Source organism: Nicotiana sylvestris, chromosome 3 (genome assembly GCF_000393655.2).
Source record: "Nicotiana sylvestris chromosome 3, ASM39365v2, whole genome shotgun sequence".
Taxonomy (NCBI): domain Eukaryota; kingdom Viridiplantae; phylum Streptophyta; class Magnoliopsida; order Solanales; family Solanaceae; genus Nicotiana; species Nicotiana sylvestris.
In genome coordinates, this window is record NC_091059.1 from 91,668,311 (window position 1) to 91,692,751 (window position 24,441).

The window sequence follows — 24,441 nt, forward strand, 5'->3', positions numbered from 1 at the left end:
TTTGAGAAAAATACATTTATAAGCAGTGTTTAAAAATTTGGCGAAACACTAATTATTGCTCAAAAGTACTTTTGAAATTAATTAGCCAAATACAAAATCAATTTTTAGAAACACTTATTAAAATAATTAGATTTTAAGAGATTGGCGAAACACGCTAATTAATAAATCTCAATCATTTCACGACCAAAGCTAGACTCAAAGGGCTCTGTTTGGAGAGAGTCAAAAGGCTATAAAACCCCATCTCAAATGTCCTTAAAGGCCGACCTTGGTTTAATCACCACTAAAGCTAAACTTCCTCTTCTTCTACTACTGCTTGATCAACAAACCCCCACCCACCTTTCCATCTCACAACAACGAAAAATAGGGGGGGAAAAGAAAACATTAAACCAGGAACAAAAGTTAGTTGTAGTGGATTCCATATGGGAAGATTACCTTGCTGTGAGAAATCACATACAAATAAAGGAGCATGGACTAAAGAAGAAGATGAAAGTCTTATAGCTTACATTAAAGCTCATGGCGAAGGCTGTTGGAGGTCACTTCCTAAAGCTGCTGGACTTTTGAGATGTGGTAAAAGTTGCCGTCTCCGATGGATTAATTACTTGAGACCTGATCTCAAACGTGGTAATTTTACTGATGAAGAAGATGAACTCATTATTAAACTCCACAGCCTCCTCGGAAACAAGTGAGTAATGTTATTTTTTGAAATTATATTCCCAGAAATACTACTTCATTACTCTCTCCTATGATGAACCTTTTATTATTTGGAAGGTCAAATAAGATTTTTTTGCAAATAATTTAAATTTTCACTTAGTACTTTTTATGTAATTGCTAAATATATAAATTTTATTTTAAAACACATGAAGAATCTATGTCGGAATTATACCTAAAAATGTTCAAAGAAATTAGAATACTTTTACGATCATCTGGAAATGTTGGAAATGTCAGCAGATAGAGCCCGTTTGGCCATGCAATTTTTTTCACTTTTTTTTCGAAATTAATGTTTTGTCATAAATTTTTTAATTGTCACTTAAAATAAATTTTAAATTTTTTTGAAAATTTGAAAACTCCAAAAAGTTCATATTACTAATTTTTACCTTTTCTTTATTTGATAGGTGGTCGCTTATAGCAGGAAGACTACCAGGAAGAACAGATAATGAGATAAAGAATTATTGGAATACTCATATAAGGAGGAAACTGTTGAGTCGTGGTATTGATCCTACAATACACCGGGCTATAAACGAGCCTAACACACAAAAAGTGACATCAATTACTTTTGCTTCTGGTAATTATAAAGATATTGAAGATGAAAAGATGAACATTAAAGCTGAATTTGGAACAATCAAGGAAGATGACATTAGTAGCAGACCACAGTGTCCTGACTTGAATCTTGAGCTCAGAATTAGCCCTCCTTACCAACAAAACCAACAGAAGAGGGCATTGGAACAGAGTAATACTGGTTCGTGGAGGACTAGCCCTATATGTTTTAAATGCAATTTAGGATTAAAGAAGAGTAAAGATTGCAGTTGTAGTGACAGTAGTAATGGAAATGGTTGCAGCAGTAGCAGGAATATAAGTATGAATATTGCTGCTTATGACTTTCTAGGATTAAAGACAAATGGTTTGGACTACAGAACCTTGGAGACTAAGTGACGCCTCATTTGGCTGACTTGAGTATTTCCAATCCAAAAAAAGAAAGGAGTATATAATAGTAATATTACATTTTAAAAGCAGTATATGGGTGTACCTATAAAACATAGATGTGGTAGTTTTTGCTTCAGCCATTGATTTTGTAGTCATTTGATAAATCTTTCTTCACTTTCAAATTTAGTCGTCGTAAGAAGAAAAAACATTTCATAATTCTCCATTATTTTTAGCTTCTTTTTTCTTTTGTCTCATAATAGGTGTGAACTTTAGAATTTCCATAAAGGTCCTCTGACCTCTGGTATAAGGAGATTGTTATTTAACATTCTGAGTTTCTTTTTTAGCACAAACAAACAAACATTAAAAATTATAGATACAGCCTTAGTTTTTTTTTAATTAGTTCATTCCGACATGAATGACATTGTTTACCTCGAAAAATATGAGTAACAATTAAATATGATTTGTGGCTTTAAAGATATGTGATTTATTCTAATACTAGTGAATATACACGTAATATTAGGTTTAAGTAAGAAGAATTGATGAACCAAACTAGTGTTGTTAGGACAATAAGGACCTCGAGCTCGATTATCTCGGGGGCCTCGAGGTGAGTTAAGAGCAATAACTTATGAACAATAAAGTAAAAATAATAAAGCTGAAGAACAATTGTGGAGCACAGTAAGCGAGAAAAGAAGGGTAGAATATTTTATTACAGTGAATGAGATGATCTTTACAAATGATTGGGGTCCCTTTTATATAAAAGGGGAAAACCCTAATATGGTACATTTCCAATTATGGTAAAGAATTCTATTAGTACAGCTGTATAACAACCTAGTACGGACTTGTACTATTTCGTACAAATCTTATCCCATAATTTATGCCCAGATCCATGTGTCCTTGAGAAATTCTCGCTCTTTCTTGAGTGTCATCGAAATTGTACTTCCCTCGAGGAAGATCATGACAGATCTCCGATTTGCTTCTCGAGGTGCGCACATCCAGGCCAGGCTCGATTCTTACTTCGAGCTTCCCGAACTCGAGCTCGGGGTATGATAAAGTCTTCGAAATCGAGCTCTCTGATTTCGACCGTATACAGATAGTCCTCGCGTTAATTAGAATGAAATGATATGAAACGATTTGAATTTCTGAAGTCCTTTACAATGACATCACTCTTATGACGTAGCGTTGAAATGATCGAAGCGTCCCGTCGGTTCTCTTCCCCAAAAGCATTAAGTGCATGCCAGAGCCGGTCGACCATCAATATCAATGAACAGTCGCCGCCTTCCTCTATATATACTTGTTTTCTCTTCTCATTAAGAACTTTTCCACCTTGCAACACCTGTTTTCCCCTATATGTTTCCTTTTTCTTTATCTGACCTATCTTAGTTTCATGCATAGGCCGTTATCAAGTTTAGAGTAGAGCTGAGCCAATGTGAGGCCGAGCTTAGGAACGTTTCTGGTGAGGAGCAGGCCTGAGGCTCCTTTGTGATCAGAAGGAGGAAGAGCTTAAGGATCTTCGGGCTGAGTTGGCCAAGGCTCGGGAAAACGAGACCGAGCTAGACGAGCACGTAACTGTGATTTTAACAAAGTATGGCCTTCTTTGTCTTACTTCGGAGCTAATACTTGATATCTCATCTGCAACAGAAGTTAGAGATGATCAGACATCTTCGCGGCGAGATTGATCAAGTTAGGGCTGACTGCCTTCAGTGGAAAAAGAATATGGATCAGCTTGATGCTGATAAGGAAGTTGTTACAACCCAACTGACCTCGGTTGAGATCCAACTTTGGGGCCTCTAAGCGAAGGGCCTAGCTCAGGCAAGAAAAATCGAAGTGCTGGAGGCGGATCTTGCTAGAGCTCGGACCGAGGCCGAGAAAACGAAGGTCACAGCTGATAAATCCGTTTCCATATACTTAAGGGATGCTGCGACCGTTCAAGCTGAGCTGAAGGAGGCCTCCGATCGGGAAAAATAGAACGTTGATCTAGCTAAGTGACAGGCCCGGAAGGAGACTCTCGAAGAAATCAATGCTCGAGGGTTCAACCTTGCCGAGGAGATAGCTGAAGCAAAGGTGCGGGAGACCGATGCCAAGTTCATTGTCTCCTCTGATGACAAGGACGCTGCAAGTGGTTCCGGAGACGGGGAAGGCGAAGAGGGCGCCTCCGAGGAAGAGGGAGTTTCCGAAGACAAAGCTTCCGAAGGCGCAACTCCTGAGGATGTTACCCCCGGGGATGTGAGCCCGAAAATAGACTAGGTTTTTTTTTTTTTCCTTTTTTGTGCAAGGGCCCCTCGTAGGCGTTGTAAATTTACTTGTAAATCAACTTTTGTGAATATAAGGAACCCTTTTGCTTTAACTTGTGTTGAATTTTGTTCTTCATTGTGGAAGATTTTGCTAATTCAAATAATTAGCTCAAGCATTGGTTCAGACTCAAAACGCAGTAAACTTTTAGGCTTTCAATTGATCACCATCATACCCCCTAAGGTTTTATTACTCCTCGAGCAAAGTTTAAATTGATTTGATGTGAGCTCGGGATGTCAGAATTCTTGAGTCCGATTTGAGGCCTCGACCTCTATATGTTTTGACCCTTAAGTTTTTTAAGTTGGCCCTTAGGCTCTTATACATCGTCCCTTAGGCTCTTTAAGTTGGCCCTTAGGCTCTTAAGTTGGCCCTTAGTCTCTTAGACATCGGTCCTTAGGCTCTTGAAATTGGGCCGTTTCGGCCTTTAAAATGGCTATAATTTTTTCCTCTTTTTTGGCTGAAAGACTTAGTAAAAATTTTGTATGCCTTAGCATGTATTTTTTTTGTACCCGTTAGATTTTTTTAGGGTTCGACGTATCGGAACCATATTAGTAATTTGTTTGTGTAAATATAATCTAATACCTCTTGAGGTTTTTCTGATGGCCGATGTTTATCAAAGCCTTTAAATTATTCGAGGGCTGAATTTATCGAAGCCCTTAGGTATTTCGGGGGCTGAATTTATCGAAGCCCTTTATATTTTGCTTTTTTCCGAGGGTAGCCCGGTTTAATCAATTTTTCAATGTTCGATGGCCTTTAATTTATGGCAGAAGTCGGATATCTCCGAACCGCATTATTTTGGCCGTAGCCTTTATATGACCATAGTCTTTAATATGGTCGTAGCCTTTGGGTATGTCACTTAGACTTGTTTCCCGATAACTTTTTAAACTTGTCCGAAGAGTTAGTCCGCGAGTATATTGGCCTTGGCCTTTGTTTCGAGGGGGTGTTTCGAGGGGCTGCCTCTTTGAGGTCTTATGAGTTCGATTTTTCAATGACTCGGATGTATTGACTATCAATGACAGTCCCCGGGTATTTCGGGGTGCTTTGGCCCTTAAGCCGTTTCTCGTAGGATTGTAAGTGTAGAGCTCGTATGATAGTAAACTTCTTTGAGATACAAAGTATTTTTGATATAACCAGAATGCTTCTTCAAATAGTTGATACATGCGTTCATGTTTTGTCATCGGGGCTCGGCTATTCTATATGGACATGGTTCATTTGACCGTTTGGCCCATTACAAAGTTCTCCTATCGAGGCCCTCTTAGGCGTGAAGTATTTTTCTAAAAAATATAACCTCCGAGGGTGATGCCCCCCAGTATTCGAGGTTGATTGAAAAGAAGCCTTGGATACTGTTGAGTTTTCCTTAGATAGCACATAATTGTTGCCTCATTAAAAACCTTGCCGGTAAAACCCATTTGGGAAAAAATCTGATCTAAGGAAAAAAGAGCACAACACATGCTTTAAAACCTAAGGCATTCGTATAGAAAATGATGCCTTCGAGATCGTATTCCTTTGATTGCTTCGATCAAAAATCTGTAATGAGTTAGTTTTAAATTTAAAGGGACAAAAGGGATAAAGTCATACCTCAGCGGTAGTATCGTTTGAGCAATGATATGTTCCAATTGTTCGGCAGTTGTTGGCCTTCCATTGTGATAAGTTTGTAAGAACCTTTATCGACAACTCCGAGGACTCGGTACAGTCCTTCCCAGTTCGGGCCTAATTTCCCTTCATTAGGGTCTCGAGTATTGAGGGTGACTTTTCGCAGAACTAAGTCCCTGATTCCTAAATGTCGAAGGTTGGTTCTTCTATTATAGTACCTTTGGATCCTTTGCTTTTGCGTGGCCATCCGAACAAGCGTTGCTTCTCGCTTTTCGTCCAATAACTCGAGGCTAGTATTCATGGCCTCGTGGTTTGATTCCTCCGATGTGTGTTTAAACCTGGAGTTAGGTTCCCCGACCTCGACGGTGATGAGGGCCTCAGAGCCATATACTAGAGAAAATGGGGTGGCCCTCGTGCTAGACTTCAATATTGTCCGATATGCCCAAAGGACCTCGGGTAGGACTTCTCTCCTTTTCCCCTTCGCATCATCTAACCTTTTCTTCAAGTGTTTAATGATGGTTTTGTTTGTTGACTCGACCTGACCATTTGCACTTGGGTGGTAAGGCGCTGATAGAATCCTTTTGATTTTATGGTCCTCGAGGAATTTTGTCACTTTGCTGTTGATGAATTGTTTCCCATTATAACATACTATTTCGGCAGGTATCCCAAACCGACATAAGATGTGGTCCCATATGAAGTCGACGACTTCCTTTTCTCTTATCTTCTCGAAGGCCTACGCTTCTACCCATTTTGAGAAGTAGCTAGTCATACACAAAATGAATTTAGCTTTACCTGGCGTCGTTGGTAGGGGCCGACGATGTCCATCCTCTATTTCATGAATGGCCACGGGGATAGGACCGAATGGAGTTATTCACCGGGTTGATGTATCATCGATGCAAATCTTTGGCGTTTATCACACCTTCGAACGAACTCCTTGGTATCCTTTTCCATGCTATCCCAAAAATACCCAGCTCTGATCACCCTGCGAACCAAAGAGTCGGCACCAGAATGGTTCCCACAAGTGCCCTCGTGGATTTTTCGTAATACATAATCGGTGTCCCTGGGTCCCAAGCACACTGCCAGTGGTCCATCGAAGGTTCTTCTATACAATGTTTCATTTTCATTGAGTAAGAATCGAGCTGCTTTGGCTCGAAGTGCTCTCGACTCTTTTGGGTCCGTAGGGAGCTTTCCATGCTTCAAGTAGTCGATGTACTTATTCCTCTAATCCCACGTTAAACTTGTTGAATTAATTTCTACATGGACTTTTTCGACGACCGACCTTGATAGTTGGACGACACTCCCCAGGACGATATCATCTTCTTCAACCGATGACCCCGAGTTTACTAGTGCATCGGCCTCGCTATTCTGTTCTCGAGGTACATGGTCCAGTGTCCATTCCTTGAAGCGGTGCAATGTCACTTGATGTTTGTCTAAGTACCTCTGCATTCAATCATCTCAATTCTCAAAGCTCCCATTTACTTGAATTACTACCAAAAGGGAGTCACACTTTGCCTCGATGACCTCCACTCCAAGGCCTTTGGCTAGTTCGAGACCTGCAATCATGGCCTCATACTTGGCTTCATTGTTAGTCAATTTAGAAGTTTTGATAGATTGCCTAATGACACTGCCCGTAGGCGGTTTTAAAAAGATGCCAACCCGGATCCTTTCACATTCGAGGCACCGTATGTGAAGAGGGTCCACACCCTCGATGATGTTCCTCTTTTTAACAAGAGTTCCTTTTCTACTTCGGGTACGAGGGCAGGCACGAAATCGGCCACGAAGTCTTCCAAAATTTGAGACTTGATATCCGTTTGAGGTTGATATTCGATATCATACCCTCCAAGTTCGATAGCCCATTTGGCCAATCTGCCCGATAATTCGGGCTTATGCAAGACACTTCAAAGTGGGTACGCAGTCAATACACATATAAGATGGCATTGAAAATATGGTTTTAATTTCCTAGATGCGCTTATTAATGCAAGAGCTAACTTTTCTAAATACGGATACCTAGTTTCAGCATCTCCTAAGGTCCAACTTACATAATAGAGAAGGAATTGCGTATCTTGTTCTTCTCGAACCAACACGCCACTTACCACTATCTCGGACACGGCTAAATACAAGTAGAGTGTTTTATCCTCCTTCGGAGTATGAAGCAAGGGTGGACTCAAGAGGTACCACTTTAATTCTTCCAAGGCTTGTTGACACTCCGGAGTCCATGCGAAGTTGTTCTTCTTCTTGAGTAGGGAAAAGAAATGATGGCTCCGATCTGATGACCTCGAGATAAATTGGCCTAAGGCAGTTATCCGTCCAGTCAGCCGTTGCACAACTTTTACATTATTTACCACAGTGATCTTCTTGATGGCTTTGATTTTATTGGGGTTGATCTCGATCCCCCTGTTCGATACCATGAAGCCCAAAAACTTGCCCGAGCTAACTCCAAAAGTGCATTTCTCGGGATTCAGCTTCATGTTGTACTTTCTTAAGATATCGAACGTCGCCTGCAAATGAGTCAAATGGTCCTCTGCACGCAGGGACTTAACTTGCATGTCATCAATATAAACTTTCATGGATTTTCCTATTTGATGTTCGAACATCTTATTAACTAGGCGTTGATATGTGGCTCCTGCATTTTTTAGCCCGAAGGGCATTACATTATAACAATAAGTACCATACTTTATGATGAACGAAGTCTTTTCCTGGTCCTCCAGGTTCATTTGAATTTGGTTGTACCCGGAGTAGGCATCGAGAAAAGTAAGGATCTCGTGGATGGCCATAACATCGATCAAACGATCGATGTTGGGCAATGGGAAAGAATCATTAAGGCATGCTCTGTTCAAATCTTTTTAGTCTGCATACATTCTAAGTTTATTTCCCTTTTTAGGGATTACCACTACGTTAGCTAGCCACTCGGGATATTTTACTTCCCTAATGGATCCTATCTTGAGAAGTTTGGTTACCTCTTCTTTGATGAATGCATGCTTTACCTCGGATTGAGGTCTCCTCTTTTTCTTCACCAGTTTAAATCTGGGATCGACACTTAGTCGATGGGTAGTTATCTCTGTGGGATCACTGTCATATCTAAGTGGGACTAGGCAAAGCAATCAATGTTATCGATAAGAAATTGAATGAGTTTTTCCTGAGTTTAGGGGTTAACCCCGTCCCCAGGTATACCTTTCATTCTGGAAGATGCTCGATCAATATGGCATGCTCGAGTTCTTCGACCGTGGACTTTGTTGCATCCAATTCCTCGGGGGCTACGAAAGCTCGGGGGGTGAGGAAATCTTCTTCTTCGTCCTCGACCACCTATTCATCGATCACCTGTCCCCCGAGATCAACCGATGGTATGGGATGTGATTTCTATTTGGCCACTTATTTGTCCTTTGACTAGGCTGTGATTGCTATTTGGCCACCTGTTTGTCCTTTGACTTTTCCGATGTGGATGGTATCAATACCGGTGCCAAGTCGTGTACCGTAAACATCTCCTTAGCTGCATGCTGCTCTTCATATACTGTTTTCGTGGCATCCTTTGTTGTGAATTTCATCATTTGATGAAGGGTTTATGGCACTGCCCTCATGCTATGGATCCACAGCCTTCCAAGTAAAGCATTATACCTCATATCTCCTTCGATGACTTGAAACTTGGTGTCCCTTATTTTTCCGGCCACGTTGACTGGGAGGATGATTTCCCCCTTCATTATTTCACTTGCTAGGTTGAATCCATTCAAGACTCGAGAGGCGGGTATGATTTGGTCAAGCAGCCCGAGCTGCTCCACGACCCTTGATCTGATTATATTTGTTGAGCTACCTGGATCCACGAGAACACGTTTAACTTGAACTTTATTTAAAAGGATAGAAATTACCAGTGCATCATTGTGAGGCTAAGATAAGGCCTCGATGTCTTCCTCGCTTAATGTGGGGCTGTCCTCGGGCATTTAGTCTCGAGTCCGCTTCTCCCTTGCGATAGATACTTTGGTATGTTTGAATATGGGTCCTTGTGGGATATCGACTCAATTGATAATCATGTGAATGACATGTTGAGGTTCTTTAGGTTCATTCTTCCTGTTTGCGTCTCTTTCTCGGAAATGGTTCTTGGCCCGATCGCTGAGAAATTCACGAAGATGCCCCTCATTGAACAACCGGGCTACCGCTTCTCTAAGCTGTCTGCAATCCTTGGTCCTATGCCCATGTGTACCATGATACTTGCACATCAATTTGGGGTTCCTCTGAGAAGGATCGGTCTGTATAGGTTTGGGCCATCTAGTAGCTCTAATTTTGCTAATGGTTGATACGATACCTGAGGCATCGACGCTGAAGTTGTACTCTGATAATCGGGGTGCCTACACCGGTACCAAGTGCCTATCAAACCCGATTTTTCTCATGAGTCCCCGAGAAATTTGACCCCGATCTTCTCTTCGATCATTTCGAGGTATGTTACGCCTTGAAATATTCCTTCGATCTTCGACGTATGGCTGATATCTTTCCTTATTCGACCATGATGCCTTGTCTGCATTTCCTGACTCCTTTTCTAGTAACCTGCTTAGATAAATTGAGCCCGAGGGGGCTCCCAATTGGTCATCCTCGACCCTAATTTTTGATTGGTACCTGTTATGCACATCCGCCCAAGTTACGGCGGGATACTCGATCAAGTTTTGCTTCAGCTACTTCGAAGCTATCGAACTTCGTTCATTTATTCCCTGAGTGAAGGCTTGTATGGCCCAGTCATCGGAGACCGATGGTAACTCCATTCATTCTGACTGGAAACATGATACAAACTCCCCTACCATCTCGTTCTCCCTTTACTTTATTTTGAATACATCAGACTTCCTTGTTGCAACTTTTATGGCACCGTCATGTGCCTTTACAAATGAGTCTACCAACATAGCAAACGAATCGATAGAGTTCGGGGGTAAGTTATGGTATCAAATTGTGGCACCCTTAAACAGAGTTTTCCCAAACTTTTTTAGCAATATAGACTCAATCTCATCATTTTCCAAATCATTTCCTTTTATGCGACAAGTGTATGTGGTGATGTGCTCGTTGGGATCAGTGGTTCCATTGTATTTTGGGATGTCTGGCATTCGAAACTTCTTCGGGATGGGCTTCAGAGCGGTACTCTGGGGGAATGGTTTTTGCACGAACTTCTTCGAGTCCAGTCCTTTCAAAATCGGAGGTGCTCCCCGTATCTGGTCGACCATAGAGTTGTATGTCTCCACCTTTTTGTCATTTTGTTCAATCTTCTTTTCTTCGATTTCGATCCTTTTGGCGAGCTCTATGAACATCCTCGTGATGGTAAGGTTAGTCCCCGAGTTATTTCTGTTTGATCTCTCCGGTTCTGGTTTAGCGGTCGAGTATTCTCATGTTCAGCTATGCTCGGGGCCTTATTTTGACTCTGAAGTTGAGCGATGACGATTTGTTGAGCCTCCAGCATCTCAAATATCACTTGGAGGCTGATCCCCCCATCTCCCATTCCTCGTGCTCTTTGGTCACCAGATCGAGCTTCCCTGCGTTCGTTCCCTACGAGATCTGTGCCTGAGTTCGCGTTTAGAGAATTATGCGAACCGATATCAACTGGCTCCATATTTGGCACTTCCTTAAGGTTGATTGGTGGTACACCGACCCCTATACTGCTATTTTCTCCCAGACCTTCATTGTCATAGACATGTGCGCTTTATGTGCTAGACATGTTTCAGCCCAAGAATCAAAAAATCTTGACAAGAAAAAGTGTAAAAATAATATGTGTAATGAGAATTAGTAAAGAAATAATCACTATTATCTTTAGCCCCACAGTGGGCGCCAATCTGTTTACCTCGAAAAATACGAGTAACAATTGAATATGATTTGTGGTTTTAAAGATATGTGATTTATTTCAATACTAGTGAATATACAAGTAATATTAGGTTTAAGTAAGAAGAATTGATGAACCAAACCAGTCATGTTAGGGCAATAAGGACCTCGAACTCGATTACCTCGGAGGCCTCGAGGTGAGTTAAGAGCAATAAAGTATGAACAATAAAGTAAAAATAATAAAGCTGAAGAACAATTGTGGAGCACAGTAAGCGAGAAAAGAAGAGTAGAATGTTCTATTAGAGTGAATGAGATGATCTTTACAAATTATTGGGGTCCCTTTTATATAGGAGAGGAAAACCCTAATATGGTACATTTCTAATTATGGTAAAGAATTCTATTGGTACAACTGTATAACAACCTAGTACGGACTTGTACTATTTCGTACAAATCCTATCCCATAATTTTTGCCCTGATCCATGTGTCCTTGAGAAATTCCCGCTCTTTCTTGAGTATCATCGAAATTGTACTTTCCTAGAGGCAGATCATGACGGATCTCCGATTTGCTTCTCGAGGTGCGCACATCCAGGCCAGGCTCGATTCTTACTTCGAGCTTGCCGAACTCGAGCTCGGGGTATGATCAAGTCTTCGAAATCGAGCTCTCCGATTTCGACCGTATACAGACACCTATCTAATTTAAAATAACATAACTTGAACTTTTCACCTTATTATTTAATGACTAGCTTTTATAGTTATACAAATCTTATGGCATATTTAATACCATAAATTTTAAAAAATTACATAATCTTACAAATAGTATAACAAATTTAAAATCGTACGTTTCAAAAGTATTTGTATCTTTATTAAATTTCATGATCGGTAAATTACGGTGGATTGAAACAGATAGAGTATGTATTTGGAGGTTGTATTCTTATTCTTTTTTTAAAAGAACTTCCCCCCCCCCCTCCCCCGGTATTTTAATATAAAGACATCTCATGCTGATGAGTCTCTGATATTCGTGTGAGGATATGTATATGGACGCTAGTTGATTCATATGATGAATAAATAATTTGAAGGCCTAACTTAGGCCATTGCTTGTTCATTACCTTAATTATCCTTTTCTCATATTTTAGATTATGTAACAGCTTTTGCCCTCTTTAAAGGAAAATATTCCCCCCTTTTTTTTGTCTTGTGGAATTATTTTGCAAATGAGGAGGAGGTAAGGAGAGATGGGGAGTGGGAAGGGAAGTGGATAAGTAGTGAGAGGATGAGAAGGAAAGAATAAAAGAAAGAGGTTGGTAACCTATCTCTTCCATTATATTATTATATTATTGTAATGGTAATAAAGTGCCTTTAAAATAAGAGAAAATGCGTGAAGGAACTAACAACTTTGTCTTTAGTACCATTCCTCTACCTACCTAACAATTATTATCCCAACCGTGAGCTAACCAACCAAATCAACCCCCCCCTCACCTCGCCCCCTCTCGCTTTTGGGTAGCCTCCTCAAAAGCTGATCCAAAAATTTAATGGTATATCTTTATAACGAAATCAAATTAATACTTTAATAATAATTAAATTTACAGTCGCTGACTATTGAATAGTGACTCGTGTTTTGCTATTTGAATCCTTATCCTCAAAACATAGATACTCAACTCATTTTATATTTTTATGCGAAGATATTTGATAGAACATAAAATTTTAAAAATAAAATATTTTTTTGGATATGTAAGTTAAAAAAAAGGATAGTTCGGTTTACGAGACATCTCTTATTCACGCGAATTTTGGGAAAAAATCGCACCTCAAAAGATGTAATGTAAACAATCTTATATGTAAAATATTAAAATTACTCTTACTATCAATAATTAAAGGAGTGGGGTGGTAAGTCTTTTTATTTTCCTTTTCCTAGCGGACGAAAGGATTTTAATATCAAGTAAATCCAAACAAGTCATATACCAAGGCAATAATTTAGTCGCTAATTCAAAATAGTTTTAATAAAGAAACTGTCATTCTTTTTAGACAGACTACAAATGAAATTAGTATGTCACATAAATGTATAAAAAGGAGCATTAATTATGGGATAACAAGTTCTGGTATAAAGATGTACACATAGCAAAATCTATCTTTTTCACAAATTATAGTAGATGATTTAATATATTAAAAAATGACAATAAGTGCATATTTATGAATATGTTTTCATCTCTTTTTTATGTGATTTGTGGGAGATTACATAATTTTTAAAGTGAATTATGCTCATTATATACTTCTTATGTATAGGAACGAGCTTGGATGAGAGGTGATCAGAAGAAAACGATTCGACATGAAAAGAAATAAAAAATAAAATTTGGTAGCGCGCCTTAAACTTGTGCGTTGCACGGAGGCTGGGATGCTCGCAACTTGGCCACAAAAGCGAACAAGTGAAGTATGCCCCATAGACGAGGGACCTAGCACTCCCCTCCGGCTCTCCTGTACGAACTTGGATTGATTGAACTCCCATGCAAACCCTAAGTCATATGAATACATTCTAAAATATCCTTTTGAGGAGACCATAATATTTTTGGAGGCAAGGATATGCTAGGAGTAAGGTGAAAAGTTCAACCATGAGTTTTTTCTTTCTTCTTCCTATTTTTCGTTGTTGGTTATGAATTTTAGTATTGTATGTCATGATCCAAAATCCGTTAAAGGCCGTGATGATACCGGACACCACTGTCAGGCTAGCGAAAACTAAATAGTTAATTAAATTCTCATTTTAATATTTTTGAAATCATAAATTTTCTTCAATTTAACTAGTAAAAGATGAATTTACAGAAAAGATAACAATATTTTCCAATTTCAATACTGAATATTTCATAATCATCCCAGAACCTGGTGTCATCAGTGCATGAGCAATTACTAGAATTTAAAATACAATACAATAACTGTCCAGAATACAAATTAGGACAGGAAAAAATACAAGTACTCTGAAGGAGACTCTACTGGCTGCGGATCGTCGCATAAGATGCAGCTCACCTAAGTCCCCATATCACCCACGCTGATGCGCCCACAAGGCCACTGACCATACATATTCCCGTACAACAAAATGCACAGCAAGTGTAGTATAAATACGAAAATAACACGTACCCAGTAAGTATCCCGTCTAACTTCGAAGAAATAGTGACGAGAGATCGATTCCGACACTTACTAGTGGTCCAATAATAAGATAATATGAAATTATAATTAGGCATGATATACAACAGTAAGACTCAAAACAAGAAATAACTGAACAAGTCTTCCTCATACTTAAGAGCTTAAATCACTTCCTTCCTTAAAAAAAAATTGTGATCACACAAACAATGAATTTATATCAAATTACAAAAAAAAGGATGGGTAGGGGGGGAGGGCTTCTAGTTCTATTATCACACACAAATATCACCGAGGACGTTCAGTCAGATCCAACATAAATATAAACTGTGCACTGCCGAAGGTCGAACGACGCGAACCATAGATGTATCTATTACCCTGCTCGCGAATTATACATGCGACGCGGTCAAACATAAATTTAACATTTAAATCATATCTCTTTCTTGATTCTTTTCAAAATAAGGGAAATTCAACTTGAAGATTTTCGAGGAAATTACCCCGCTCGCAAAACATACATGCGATGCGGTTATACATAGATTTCTTAAGCTTGTTATAATATTCCTCAATTCTTTTCGAAATTTCGAAGTTCAAATGAATCCTTTTAAATCTTAAATTTCTTCAAATTTCAATTCTTTCAAGATAATTATTACTCAACCTTAATCTCGCTCCTTCTCAAGGTAAACAATAAACATAAATCAATAACAATATCAACATGGCATGATGAAAGCCTAAAACTACCCAGACATAGGCATAGCTAGTAGCTATACGGACTCTCGTCACCTCGTGCATACGTAACCCCCACAAATAGAAGCACATAATGATTTAGTTCACCTATGGGGTTAAATTCCCTCTTACAAGGTTGGAAAAGAGACTTACCTCGCTCCGAAGTTCCATAATCGGCTCCAACACCATTCTAACACCTCAAACCGATGTCCAACGCTCCAAAACTAACCAAACAATGCGCAAACCAATAAAAATATACTCTAATACTCATAACAATTTAATTTATAATAATTTCCAACTCCGCTCGGAAAGTCGATAAAATCACCCTCGGGTCCACGACTCGGATTCTGAAAATTTTCGAAGATAAACTTTAACCATAACACCACGAACTCAAATATATAATTTATTCCATGTTTCATGTCCAGAATCGTGGTCAAAATTCAAAAATACCAATTCTAGATTTTTCCATAAAAATTCCAAATTTCTATAAATTTCCATCTTTAAATCCAAATATAATTATGTATTTAACTCAAAATGTGAAGAAAGCACTTACCCCATTATGGTTGATGAAGATGGACTCCAAAAGTGCTCCAAAATCGTCTCCTACGGGCGAAAATGAAGTGAGATAGAGCCAAACCCTCATTTTAAAGAAGATACTGCTCAACCCCGACCTTCGCACCTGTGGTCCAATAACCGCACCTACGGCTTCGCAGATGCGAGGCACCTTCCTCTTCTGTGCCTTCCTCTGCTTCTGTGCTCCTTCTTTTGCTTCTGCACTTGCGCAGATGTGGCCTAAAGCTCCGCACCTGCGGTCTTTCACCTGGCCGCCCTGCTCCGCTTTTGCGACTCCTATGTCGCTTTTGCACCCTTCGCACCTGCGTCCAAAACCTCGCAGGTGCGGGTACACCAGACAATGGCTGCTACAACTCTTCTTCAAATTTCAATTTCGATCCGTTAACCACTCGGAATCCACCCGAGGTCCTCAGGACCTCAGGACCTCAGTCAATTATACCCACACATCCCAAAATACATTACGAACTTAGTCGAGCCTTCAAATCACATCAAACAATGCTAAAACCATGAATCACACTCCAATTCAAGCTTAAATGAATTTTTGAACTTCAAACTTCTACATTCGATGCCGAAACCTATTAAATCACATTTGATTGACCTCAAATTTTGCACACAAGTCACATTTGACATTACGGGCCTACTCTAATTTCCGGAATCGAAATCTGACCCCGATATCAAAAAGTCCACTTCCGGTCAAACTTCTCAAAAACCTTCAAATTCCTAACTTTCACCAAATGACACCAAAATGACTTACGGACCTCCAAATCCACTTTCAGATGCGCTGCCAATACCAGAATCACCATACAGAGCTATCTCCAGACTCGAAATACCAAACGAACATTGATAACATAAAATACACCTTCGCTCCGAATTCATGAAATTCTTCCAAAATGCTAACTTCCACAATAGGTGCTGAAACACTCCTGGTTCATCCAAAACCCGATCCGGACATATACCCAAGTCCAAAATCATCATACGAACCTGCTGAAATTTTCAAATCCCAATTCCGAGGTCATTTACCCAAAAATCCAACCTTAGTCAATTCTTCCAACTTAAGGCTACCGAAATGAAAATTTTCTTTCCAAATCAACTCTGAACTTCCGAAATTCCAATTCCGACCATGCGTACCAGTTATAATACCTGAAGTGAAGCTGGTCATGACCTCAAACCGCTAAACAATGCGGTAAAGCTCAAAACGACCGATCGGGTCGTTACATTGTATTTCTACATCCTATTATGAGTAGCTAATTTTTATTATTTAGGATTTTGATGGAACCTGTTACAGGATGAATTCTTGATATGTTTTGTTATAATTGAACCTTTGAATTTCTCTATTTGTTCAACTACGCGCTTATTTTAGTTAATTGAAGAGCTCTCAATTAACAATGCTTATCTATTAGATGTTGCTTGAGAAAGAATGCATATTTAGGTTATTGTTGAACAATTTCACTCCACAGTATATGAGATTTTAATATTGTTAGTTTAAAAGAGGAATTAGAGATAACGAAGTTTTGGCATGGAAAGAAATTGCCAGTTAAAGTAGTTCGAGAGAATATATCTATTATATTATTGTGGTTGCTCGAGAGAGAATTACGGTAAGTAAAGTGCTCACGATCAGTAAGGAATAAATCAATGAGATTATAGGTAATGTACAAAAATTTTTTTGACAATATGAATATCATAATTCTAGGCCTCATCAATCTCGAATTCTACTCGTTCTCTAATTATTTGATAATTTAGACCGCTTTTAATAGTTGTTGGTGAATAGTTTAAAATAAAAATTACAATCTTTATAACTAAAAAATTATTTGAACTTATTTTTCTAAGCATTATTGAACAATTATAGCTAAGCCTTAATTCTCTATTAAACCAGACTCTTAAATCGAATATATTTGCAGCGCCGACTTATCCTTTTTAGGACTAGAGTTGGGCGTTATTATGTATCATGTGTCCACATTTAATATTAAAGGGTTGTTCATCAACAAAAAAAATCCCATATGACATAAAAAGGGGAGAAACAAGAAGAAATTCTGAACAACTTTCCAAATAAGTACTTTTGGAGATAAATAATTTTATGTTTGATCAATTCATTTGAAAAGAACTTTTTAGTATTTGATGAACAAAATAACTTGACTAAGCATTCTAAAAAGTGCTTTTGAATATCAAATTATAAAAAGATAGTTTAAGCTTCATTTTATTAGTATTATTTAAATGGAGAATAATTTCAAATATTTTTTATGAAGGGCTTTAATTAAGTCTCTATTTTTCTATAACATAAAATAAAATAATTAAAAAATTAATCAATATAAATATAGTAAAACTAAAAAATAAAGAGAAAAGAGGTTGTATTTTTATTTGAGATATGAAAATAAACTAATGAGAAATAGTTTGATAAATTGTCACGACCTGATTCCTACCATAGGCTATGATGACGTTCAACATTATCATTAGGCAAACCGATAAGAAATCAACACAATGATCGATGGTTCATAACATTTTTGAAATAATTAGCGAGATAAATTAGCGAAAATCATTCCATTACCATAGTTAAATACTAACATAATCTTCAAGGTTTGAACATTATTAAAATATAAGGATGAATGTCATAACAATAATAAAATGTCACGACCCGAATTTTCCACCATCGAGATCGTGATGACGCCTAATATTGAACCCGCTAAACAAGACAACGTTACTGATTATGTTACCTTTTTCCTTTATCTTTAACAATTTACATGTTAATGTAAGGAAACAACGGAAACAAAAATGCGGAAGAACAGAATTCAACAGTTTAACTTAGTAATAATATGAAATCCATAATAAAATTTCACCCAAGACTGGTGTCACAATCTCACGGACTATCTATGAATTCTACAAGTAGTGGTCTGAACAAGAAAAATACACATCTATCTCAGAAATAGATAAAAATAGAAAGAATTAGCATAGAAGGGGACGCAAAGGCCTGCGGACGCCTGTAGGTCTACCTCGGGTATCCACTGGACTGAAGGCTGCAACCACAATCTACGATCCGTATGATCCAGTACCAGAATCTGCACAAAAAGTGCAGAGTGTAGTATCAGTACAACCGACCCCATGTACTGATTAGTGTCGAGCCTAACCTCGGTGAAGTAGTGATGAGGCTAGGATACAACAAACATCATAACTTGTGTAGTTAAGAAATATCTAACAAAATAATAATAATAGAAGCTAAACAGAAATTAACGGGAAAAAGGCATCATGCTATGGGGGATACCAGAATAAGGAAGCATAGAAATAACGGGAATGAAACAATTAACGCACTTGAACCGATATCAACAAATAATCACAACAAACAGACAATGAATGCACGACATCACCCTTCGTACTTTTACTCTCAATCCTCACCATGCAATCAATAATGAAAATGTGCACGACATCACCCTTTGCGCTTTATCACTCTTCGTCACCATATGAATATTAGAAATGTGCACGGTATCACCCTTCATGCTTTATCTCTCTTCCTCACCATATGCATCAATATAAATGTAAATGTGCACGACATCACCCTTCGTGCTTTATCGCTCTTTCCTCAACCAAACAGTGGAAACAACAACATCTCGGCAAGGAAATCAACAATAGAAATAAATACGTCCCGGCAAGGGAATCAGCTATAACCACATCTCGTTCCAACAATTAACTTCACAAAATGAATCTCAACTTGAGACAATACTCAACAAAGGTCAATTACTAGGGAAATACCACAAGTCTTGTTCAACATGGTTAATCATCAGTTTAGACATGAATAGCACATAATAGGAATCACAATGATCACAGTATAAGACTCACGGGCATGCTCGACACCAACGTATAGATACTCGTCACCATACCTATACGTCGTACACAATGCTAACACGTAGAAAATAAGACACAACACCTATTCCCTCAAGCTAAGGTTAGACCAAATACTTGTCTCGATTCCACGACCACAAATCAAGTCTCAATTATCGCTTTCCCTCTAGATTTCACCTCCAATTCACTTGTATCTAGTCATAATTAGCTTAATAACATCACTAAATGCTAAAGAACTCCAACCCAATGCTTAGTTATAGTTTTCCCAATATTATCCCCAAAAAGTCAAAAATCGACCCAGACTCGCTTGGTCAAAACCCGAAGTTTGGACCAAAACCCGATTACCCATTCATCCCCGAGCCCGGATATGCAATTGGTTTTGGAATTCGACCTCAATTAAGGTCTAAATCCCCAAATTTGACCCAAAACACCCAATTTTCCATGAAAACCCCTAGATTTTGTGATGAAATTTTGTGAAAAGATGAAGTAGATTGAAAGAAATGAGTTAAGAGTTGTTTACCTATGATTTGGGGAAGAACTTTCCTTTGGAAAATTGCCTATGAGAGCCTAGGGTTTGAAAATTTGAATGAGTTGAAATCCCGTCTAAGTTATAATTTACATAGTCGCAGTTATCGCATTTGCGATAACAGGTTCATAAATGCGAACTCGCAAATACGACCAAAGTATCGCAAATGCGAAGATTGGTCTGGGCTACTAACTTCGCAAATGCGAACAATTGTTCGCAAATGCGGTGACTGCTGGGGTGCAATTGAGATATGGAACTTCACAATTGCGAAGGTCCCCCTCCCTGCCCTCTGATAGCAATTGCGATGAATCTTCACAAATGCGATGCTCGCATTTGCGAGCCAGACTTTGCATTTTGCGAAGTCTGCAGATCTGCAACACAACTATTTCCTTTAAGTCTCAAAACACTCCGTGGCCTATCCAAAACTCACCCGAGCCCTCGGGGATCCAAACCAAATATACACACAAGTGCAAAAATATCATACAGACTTGCTCTGCGATCAAATCATCAAAATAACATCAACAACTATGAATTTAACATCAAAATCAATGAAATTCTCAAGAACACCTAAAGTTACTATTTTTGCAACTGAGGGTCCAATTTATATTAAATCAACTCCGATTCTTTCCAAATTTCATAGATTCGACTTAAATATTATTTTAAACCTGTACTGGGCTCCGGAACCAAAATACGGGTTCGATACCATTATATTCCATCATTATTAAATTTCCAAAACTCTTATATTTTTCAATTAAATAATTTTCTTTAAAAATTCATTTCTCGGGCTAGGGACCTCAAAATTCAATTCCAGGCATATGCCCAAGTCCCATATTTTTCTACGGACCCTCCGTGACCGTCAATTCACGGGTCTGTGACCGTTTACCCAAAATATTGACCAAAGTCAACTTAATTACAAATTTAAAGGCAAAATTAGCTTTTTTCTCAAATTTCCACATAAGGGCTTTCCGGAAGCGCGCCCGGACTATGCACACAAATCGAGGAGAAAGAAAATGAGGTCTTGAAGGCATCAGAACCCCGGATTGGGTTCTAAAACACGAGATGACCTTTTGGGTCATCACATACAATCATAGACAGCAGTCTACAATTGCCAAAATTCGATCGACATCGACACTTACTAGTGGTCCAATAAGCAAATATACATGAGAAAATAGATAGATATAAGGCATGGCAAGTAGCATCCAATCACATTAATATGTACTATATGCTTTTCAATAAAAGAATCAAAAACGAAATTTCAAGTACCGATTACTATCTCAATTGAAGTACACATGATTAATACCAGGTGCAAATGCCAAATTCGAGTCGAGATGCTCATATACACACTCACTCCTTATTGAAATATTTTTATATAATTTTGTCGAGGTGGACGACCCGATCCCATAAGAGTGATGCTGAAGCGATTAGATATTCCATGTAATCCTGCCAAAGCAAACCGCACGATCTCATAAAAGTAGTGCTGAGGTGATAAGCCCGATCCCCTAAGAGTATCACTGAAGTATTTTCATAAAAGTATTACTGAGGCGAACATCCTGATCCCATAAGAATATTAAAACTTTTGACGGGTCACAAGCCCAACTTGCAAATACGCTTACGAGTTAAATAATCATGAAACTGTAGAACAAAAAAGTACAACGCAAGAGTAAATTCGTAAGGGAAAATATAACTCCATGACTAATAAAGTATCACTGTTACAATCCAAAACCACTATTGATCGTGATGGTGCATAAACCATTTTCTAGGCAAGACAATCAAAATATCATAGCGTAATAATAATAATAATAATAATAATAATAATAATAATAATAATAATAATAATAATAATAATAATAATAATAATAATAACAATACCAAAATAGAAGAGTCTAAAGGTCTAATAGTATAGACAACTATTAAAACACTACAACAATTCCCCAAAAACTCGTAACACTAACACATGAGCTCTAACATATAAATACAAGCCTAGCAATACAATATAATGAATGAATCAATAACAATAGCAAAATAATAGAAGGAGACACTAGGGACTGCGATCAGGGTGCGGCTCTACCTCGGGTCTCCACAGCAACAATCATGAATTCCAATGCTCAGTTCGTTTAACTCTTAGATCTACACAATTAAGTGCAGAGTGTAGTATGAGTACAACTAATACCATATGCTCAGTAGGTATCATGACTAACCTTCGTGAGGTAGTAGCGATAATGGTTAATGATACTCACTAATAAGACATGTACAGTTTATGAATATATATGTACACAACAACAGTACCAGAATCTAAGCATGGTAATCAAGCTAATAGTTCAACACATATAGGGGGCATGCAAGAATAGCAAATCAAGGTAAATTGAGTTAACATATAGAGAATATATGCTACGTGAATCATTACATCACCTAAATTAGCTTATAGAGAAGATATGCATAAAAGGCATATATACATTCTGAGGCTAGCATAGAGAAGATACACAGTAAAAATATGTATACGTCCAAGGAGTTTGCACAAAAAGAAGATACATAAAGTCCAAACACTGATCGGTTTTCATAATCCACGTGTACATCATCAAGGAGAAACATAGGAGGACAACCCTAGGGGGTGAATCCTTATCCACAAACTACATGGATAACTCATGTGCAATAATCACAACATTCGCATTAACAACTTACGTTTTCTTAAACCATTTCATATCATAGAAAACATATACAAGAATATATGTGTACAGACAAGTATCAAGTCACATACTCAAGGACTGAGGTAAATAACATGCTAAGGTATATACATATGTGAAGTATATACAATTACAACTCATATTAGGCAAGTACGCAATATAATAACAAGTATCATGCTCAAAAAAGATATCAAAGCCAATGCAAGGTCTCTAACATGATTCAAGGAGTTCACAGAGTCATAAAATTGATTAAAACAGTAACCATAAGAAGTACAAAGTCCACACATGTCATACTAGAAGCCTAAGGTCCAATCTGGTCAACATCATACATACCATCCGCATATACGTTCTTCGCCTTCCATATACGTTGCTTTTCACACATTTCAATTAGACAAATATGGTCACATCCTAAGGAGTATTCCCCAACACAAGGTTAAGCAAGATACTTATTTCAAACGAGCTAAATTATCCATGAATGCCTTCTCCTTAGAAATCACCTCCAATCGGCTTGAATCAAACAAAAAATATCTCAATAATATCAAACAAAGCCGTAGATATCAATTCCAAACAATAAAGCTTCAATCTTTATTCAATTTCAAAAAGTCGAAAAAAGTTAATCCAAGCCCATATGATCAAAACCTAAGTCAAGGGGTAGATCCTAATTATACATAATCCCACGAGTCCAAATGTATGATTAGATTCCAAAGTCAAGTCCAAATCGATATTCTAATTTCCAAAATTTATTCTATTAAGTTATAGGCAAAGCATCCAATTTTCCCTCCAAAATCTCATGATTAAAGTGTATAAATCAATAAAAATTCAACATATATTGTCAATCCAAGTGACGTTTACTTACTTACCCACAAATAGTGATGGAAATCCTCCTAAAAATCACTTCTAGCCGAGTTCTAAAACTCCAAATAATGAAAAATGATAAAAACTTAACTTAAACCCCTCATGTCATGTATCTTGCACCTGCGACACACTTAGCCGCTTATGCGATATATTCTTCAGTGAGAATTCCCTAAGCCTGCCTGCCTATGTTTCTATGCATATTCCATTGCAGCTATGGACTCCCACATACACAAAAACTTTGCATTTACTGACCTCCAGTCCCCCAGCCATTCCTTGCAGGTGCGTTCTCATCTTTGCTTCTGTAGCCTCACACCTACATAAAAACCCTTGCAGGAGCGACATACCAACACCAAAACTGCCACTCAACTCCAAAATGGTCCAGAACCCATTCGAAATGAACCCGAGCCTCTGGGGACCCAATTCACTCATACCAACAAGTCAGAATACCTAACCCAAACTTATCCAAAATCTCAAAACCCATGAACAATATCAAAACCAAGAATCGGCATCCAAAATCCATCTCTTAAGTTCCAAAACTTATAACTTCCACAAACATGTCCGAACCATGCCTAAACATTCTAGATTCCAACCAAAATTCATAAACAAGTTCCAATCAACCAAATCAATCAGAATGCGATAATAACAAAGTCAACTCTTGGTCAAATATAAACTCTCCAAACATTTAAATTACCAACTTTCAGTAAATTGAGCCAAAATATTCTAGGAACCTCCAAATTTAAATCAGGACATACCCCTGAGTTTAAAACCACCATACAAACTTATTAGAACTATCAAACCACAAATATGATACTGTATACTCAAAAGTCAAAT

The 24,441-nt window shown here is 38.2% G+C and overlaps 1 protein-coding gene across 1 annotated transcript; it reads left to right on the top strand.

The window, feature by feature from the left end:
• The first annotated feature begins 229 nt into the window (after positions 1 to 229).
• LOC104234772 (MYB-like transcription factor 4) lies at positions 230 to 1,857 on the top strand. The gene is made up of 2 exons (XM_009788407.2): positions 230 to 682; positions 1,113 to 1,857. Exons 1-2 carry the CDS (start codon positions 420 to 422, stop codon positions 1,648 to 1,650), a joined length of 801 nt encoding a protein of 266 aa, XP_009786709.1. The 5' UTR covers positions 230 to 419; the 3' UTR covers positions 1,651 to 1,857.
• Positions 1,858 to 24,441: the final 22,584 nt, after the last annotated feature.

What these genes read in the sequence shown, in the direction of transcription:
- LOC104234772 (XM_009788407.2), top strand. Translation starts at nt 420, where the DNA reads ATGGGAAGATTACCTTGCTGTGAGAAATCACATACAAATAAAGGAGCA. An exon ending in CACAGCCTCCTCGGAAACAA is followed by an intron (nt 683 to 1,112) that starts GTGAGTAATGTT and finishes TTTATTTGATAG; the next exon opens with GTGGTCGCTTATAGCAGGAA.